This window comes from Eptesicus fuscus, chromosome 2 (assembly GCF_027574615.1).
Source record: "Eptesicus fuscus isolate TK198812 chromosome 2, DD_ASM_mEF_20220401, whole genome shotgun sequence".
In the NCBI taxonomy this organism is placed as follows: domain Eukaryota; kingdom Metazoa; phylum Chordata; class Mammalia; order Chiroptera; family Vespertilionidae; genus Eptesicus; species Eptesicus fuscus.
In genome coordinates, this window is record NC_072474.1 from 19,305,812 (window position 1) to 19,311,337 (window position 5,526).

A 5,526-nucleotide genomic window follows, 5' to 3' on the forward strand; every position below is an offset into this window, starting at 1 on the left:
CGGTCAATTTGCATATTTCTCTATTATAAGGTAGGATGTGCAAGAGAAAGCATTAGAGTTATCCTGTGAATGTTTTTAACTCACCAATAATGTTTATGCAGCTAGCGAACATGGCTCCGGGCATGGAGAGGGCTTTCCTGTTGCTAAATGTGGTGCTACTCCTAAAGCCAGCCCAGATGGGTTCCGTATTACCACTTCTGAATGGGGCTCTGAAGTCCATTTCTGACCATTCTTAGCTGTCTTTTTATTTTATTATTGTCTTATTAACAAAGGAAAATAACGGCATAAGGGAAGTCTCATCTCACTCAATAATGAACATTCCCCTCTCATCCTAGTTCTCAAAGGAGTAAATAATTGCATAGAAAAGATAGAAGTCAAGCTTTCCGTTCTGTAAGAGTTTAAGGAGTCAGCATATTTCTCTCTCTCTCTTTCTCTCTCCCTCTCTTATTTGTATTAATAAAATGAGGTTAAAATGTTTTTCTGGAAAGCTAAATAAATGAAATCACATGGCTAGAAAGCCGTGCATCCAGGATAATGACTATCAATGAGTTAGCAAGATAAATGACTTGATAATACAGACATGAATGCATTCATCCTTTTTTTTCAGAGTTTTCCTAAAGTAAAGACCATGGAATCAAAAGAAAATGTAGACACTAACTCAGATTTTTCAAAGAAAGGAACCTATAAATAAACTAATTGGACTATCACTTGATTTGTATGTCAGATATGTAAGTACTTAGAGAGAACACTGTTTGCTTCAGCTGTTCTCATCAGTATGATTGATGACTACTTAAAAGTGCTTGATTCCATTTGTATGCCAGCTGTTCTTGTGTAGAACAAACGGGGACTTTCTCAAGACAATCAGAGTCGGACTGTGTGCAGGATTTGGGGGCTGATACCTAGGAGCTGGAAAAGGTTACCGATGGCTCTTAGCTCATTGCTCTGAGATCAGACCACACTCGTAATGAAATACAATTGACCTTGAACAACATGGATTTGAACTGTGTGGGTTCATTTTTACACAAATATTTAAAAATAAATACTGTAAATGTATTTTTCTCTTCCTTATGATATCTTTTACCATTTTCTATTCTCTATAGCTAACGTTATTGTAAGAATACAGTATAGAATACATATAACATACAAAATATGTGTTGATGTTTACATTATCGGCAAAGTTCCCAGTCAACAGTAGGCTATCAGTATTAAGTTTGGGGGGAGTCAAAAGTTGTATGCGGATTTCTAACTACATAAGCAGTCAGTGCCCCTCACCCCCGTGTTGTTCAAGGGTCAACTATATATCTAAAGTAGATGCTGGCAAAAATAAGAGCCTGCTTCTTTGCAGGTTTGGTTGGTGGAAAGCTCTTAGCCAATGTTGAGCCATTGTTAGCAAGTTAACAAGAACCTAAGTAGTCTTAACTCCACACACTAATAGTACTTTAAAAGGTAAAATGGCAAGATGAGTCATTCAAGCCACAGACAAGTTGGGCCAAGCAGCGAAACGAACATCATCAAACCATGGAAGTGATGCTATGTCCTTTCCTAGGGAAGCAGCTGCCACAGGTTACGCCTCTGGGCAGCAAGGTGCCGGCGGTGGGAAAATGAACACATGCACATGGGGGATGACTTCAGACATGAGCTCCAAAGATAGTGGCAGGTCTGCATTTTCACTTCCTGTCGCGCATGTTCCAAAGCAGCTGTCCAATAGATGAGAGTGATTTTCTTTACCACAAAAGTACTTTCAAAGGTATCCAAATGAAAATAAAAAGTAAGAAAAATCTCATTGTCGTTTTTAAGGTCAGTTAATTTCAGGCGTCAAGACGGTCAGCAAATGCTGCTCAAGCTACTCTGTGCCCGTGACTGTACCAGTAGGGTATACAGCAGACCTGCAATAGCTCTCTGTCTTATTGGGGGGGGGGGGGGTCAAAGCATAATTGCTAATGGTTGTCAACTGCTTACTCTGGTTAGTTGGCACTTTGCTGAGCATGTGATAGGCACTATCTCTTTTATTCCTCAGAGCAACCTTATGAGGTGGCTGCTATTATTATCACCCCATTTTAGAGATAAGAAAACCAACACGTGCCGAAACTGGTTTGGCTCTGGATAGAGCGTCGGCCTGGGGACTGAAGGGTCCCAGGTTCGATTCCGGTCAAGGGCTTGTACCTTGGTTGCGGGCAATCCCCAGTAGGAGGTGTGCAAGAGGCAGCTGATCGATGTTTCTCTCTCAGATGTTTCAACTCTCTATCCCTCTCCCTTCCTCTCTGTAAAAAATCAATAAAATATATTTAAAAAAAAAAGAAAACCAACACGTTTTCTCAACATCCCATAGTTGAGAATGGTGGAAGCAGGACTCAACCCAAGTTTCTCTGATGCCAAAGAACACCCATGCTCTTTGCCCCACATGCTGTATGTGTGCTTTAGGAAAATGGCAATGCCCGGCAGTCAGCTATGGGAAAATGCTAAACTGACTGACAAAAAGTGTTACAGAAGGTCATCGGAAGAGCAAAAGACATCTGGAGAAGCTTAGGGAGAAGGTGAGGCTTAATCTGAATTTAGATTTGAACTTGTAGACAAAATATTACTGGGTAATATTGAGGATAACTACCATATCTTCTCACAAATATTCCTTGGGTGCTAACAGAGAAAAAAAAAACTGGCCTCATGAATCATTAAGCTGATGTACTGTGACCTTTCTTGTATAATTATATGTATACATATAACTGTATGTGCATATAAAGTATATGTAAAATTATAGAAGTACTGGTGAAAGCAAGTTCACATAACCAGGTGTCAATCATCTCTTTTATAGATGAGAAATGGCATAAAGTTTTGTGTACTGTACGAATTGCTTAAGGTATTGGGAGCAATTTTCCAGATCTTTTTTTTATTTTTATAGAAAGCAGGAAAATAATTTATTCCAAAAGATGGCAGAAGTAAGAAATTCATCCTGAAAATGGACTTGGTGTAGTTCCGTCGGGACAGATCTCCCCTTGAATACGCTCTCCTATGGCTGCCGCACTGGAGCCTTATTGTCTGGTGACAGCTTTGGAACACGTCACTGGCCCCCGTGTCATGAGCAGGCAGGAGCCGTCTTCAGGCCCACAGTCCCACGGAGAGCGCCGTGTTTCCCAGAGCACCTCTGTCTCAGAGCAGCACATCAACATTGGGTGGCGTCGGCTCCGTTTAGATGGAGGAGGCACATAGTTCATCCAAGTGTAAAAGGCTAACAGGAGAAACACTGCACTGCAGAGTAAGAGAGTCCCCTGTGCCCTGCGTGTTTAAGGCAGCATGGCCAGGCCAGGCGGCCCGTGTGGAGGTGACTGCACACCTAGAGGCATTCTCGTCATGACCTCCGTGGCTGGGCAGCGGGTCTTCTTCCTCAAGGCCAGTGATACTTGATATAACAGGTGGTTTCATTTTTCAAATGTGGTCCAAAGAGAGGGCTGAGTTGGGCCAGAATTGCAGTCAGCCAAAAGAGATAGCAGCAAACTGAACAGGTAACCAACATGGTGATGATAACTCTCCGGTTGGGACCCTTGGAGATGAAACAGGGCACCAGGAGGCCGACGATGTTCCAGAACACGCTCATCACGATCAGAGGCAGCGTGAGGCTGCTGTATGCCATGGTGGCTGCCTTTGCATGTCCTATAAACATGGGCTTCCTGACAGCCCCTTGTTCAGGGCTGTCTTTTCAAGGTTGTTAGCAAAGAGCCTCAGAGGATATAATGTCTCCTCTCTGGTGTAAAGGGCAGGCATGCTTACTCTCCATCATAAAAGATTGGGTTCTCTAAGCTCAGGGTTCCTATCCTGTAACACAACTCACTGCGCTTGTAGGCATCTCTGTGGGTCCCCTCACATTGCCTTCGGGACATCTGAGAGCCAGGAGAACTGACTGTCTCATGGTACTTGCTGTGCCATGAGTGAGTGATACAGCTCTTTGCCTCTGACCCAGAATCTTGTCTTCTGACAGCAACCTTGAAACCGTGGCAGTTAACTCATGAGTAGGGTAAAGCCTCAGGCCCTTCACACTTTAGAAAACAGGAACATTTATTTTCTTCTTTCGATAGGCCAAGTCTGTCCTCATCCTTATTGAAAAATAAGGCACCTGCTTCGGCATTCATTAGATGGATATCAAGTAGATCCACCTTGGAGCCTGGAGAAACCAGGGAAGATAAGATGCCCGTGTGAGCCCCCCCGGCATGCTTACACAAGATGCCCAGGGAGGAGTTTCAGCAAAGCACCGCCCTCCCATGTCCATGCCCTCCAAGTGCTCAGCAACCCGAGCAAGGGCTGACAGAGTGGCCCCTGGGCCAAATCTGGTTGACCTCTGTTTCACCACATAAAGTTTATTATCTAGGTATTATCTGTGGCTGCTTTTGTGCTACAATAGCAGAGTGGAGTGGTTGCAATAGAGACCGGATGGCTGGCAAAGCTTAAAATATTGATATCTGGCCCTTTAAGGAAAACATTTGCTGACTTCGGATCTAAAAGAAGAGACAGATACATAAAGAATAAAATATTCCCTCAAAGCATGCTAACGGCAGAGGTATGAACATCAAATGGAAAGCTGTAAACATGCACACACGCATACATACACATGCACACCCACATGCACACGTGCATCTATCATTGATATGCATGCTCTTATTTCTTCCTCACAGTACCTTTATTAAGCATATAGATTGGTTCAAATTTGAAGCTTTGCCACTACTAGCTGAGTGATTTTGGTAAGTTACTTAACTTCTCTGTGCCTCACCTGCTAAACATGAGTAATGCTCCTTATACATCATAGGGTCACCAGAAGGATTAAGCGAAGGCATAACTAGCCTCTGACACATAGTAAGCAATCTGTAAATAGTCCTTATTATTCACCACCGCTTTCCAGAAGAGTAAACTGAGTGACAGAGAGGTTGAGTAATTTTGTCAAGGTCACACAGGAAGAAAAAGATAGTTGCAGAAATTAATCTCAGCTCTAACTCCAAACCTGGGCTTTTTACCTCTGTTATGATATTGCTTCTCAATACTTAAGGCTTAGTGACTTAATAAATAAAATCACCACAATACAATCCTTTTACCTTTTCCAACAATTATTTTTATTTTTAAATTATGATTTGTGGTTTATTTATTGACAGATCCTACAGGTCTCTGGTACCGTGTGAGTTCTGGAAGAGCCTTATTTAAATTCACTATAGTAATACATTCACACTGAACACTCAGATAGGTATTAACCAGCTTTATATTAAAATTTTTATATTCCTAATTTTAAAAGCAAAGCTTTGTTAGTAACCTATATAATAATATTCAAGTAATTTTAAATACAGAATAGTACTTTTAAATACTAAGCTCTAGATAAGTGATTTGATACTACTGTCTTCCTCTAAGAATACACCAAAGTGATGTCTTCCATATAGTTTTCATAGAATCTGCTTATCCTACTCTTAGTATTTAGCTGAGTTAAAACAAAACAAAAAAACCATCCGTGTGTGGATTACAGCCTTCCTGTGCATGGCTCTAAGGGAAAAGGAC

At 41.7% G+C, this 5,526-nt stretch overlaps 1 protein-coding gene across 1 annotated transcript; it reads right to left on the reverse strand.

The window, feature by feature from the left end:
- Positions 1–3,379: 3,379 nt before the first annotated feature.
- On the reverse strand, positions 3,380–3,625 carry LOC103292604 (V-type proton ATPase subunit e 1-like). The gene has a single exon (XM_054722701.1). It carries the CDS (start codon positions 3,623–3,625, stop codon positions 3,380–3,382), a length of 246 nt encoding a protein of 81 aa, XP_054578676.1.
- Positions 3,626–5,526: the final 1,901 nt, after the last annotated feature.

Bases quoted from the DNA above. Each gene is read 5' to 3' on its own strand.
- LOC103292604 (XM_054722701.1), bottom strand. From the start codon at position 3,625: ATGGCATACAGCAGCCTCACGCTGCCTCTGATCGTGATGAGCGTGTTC.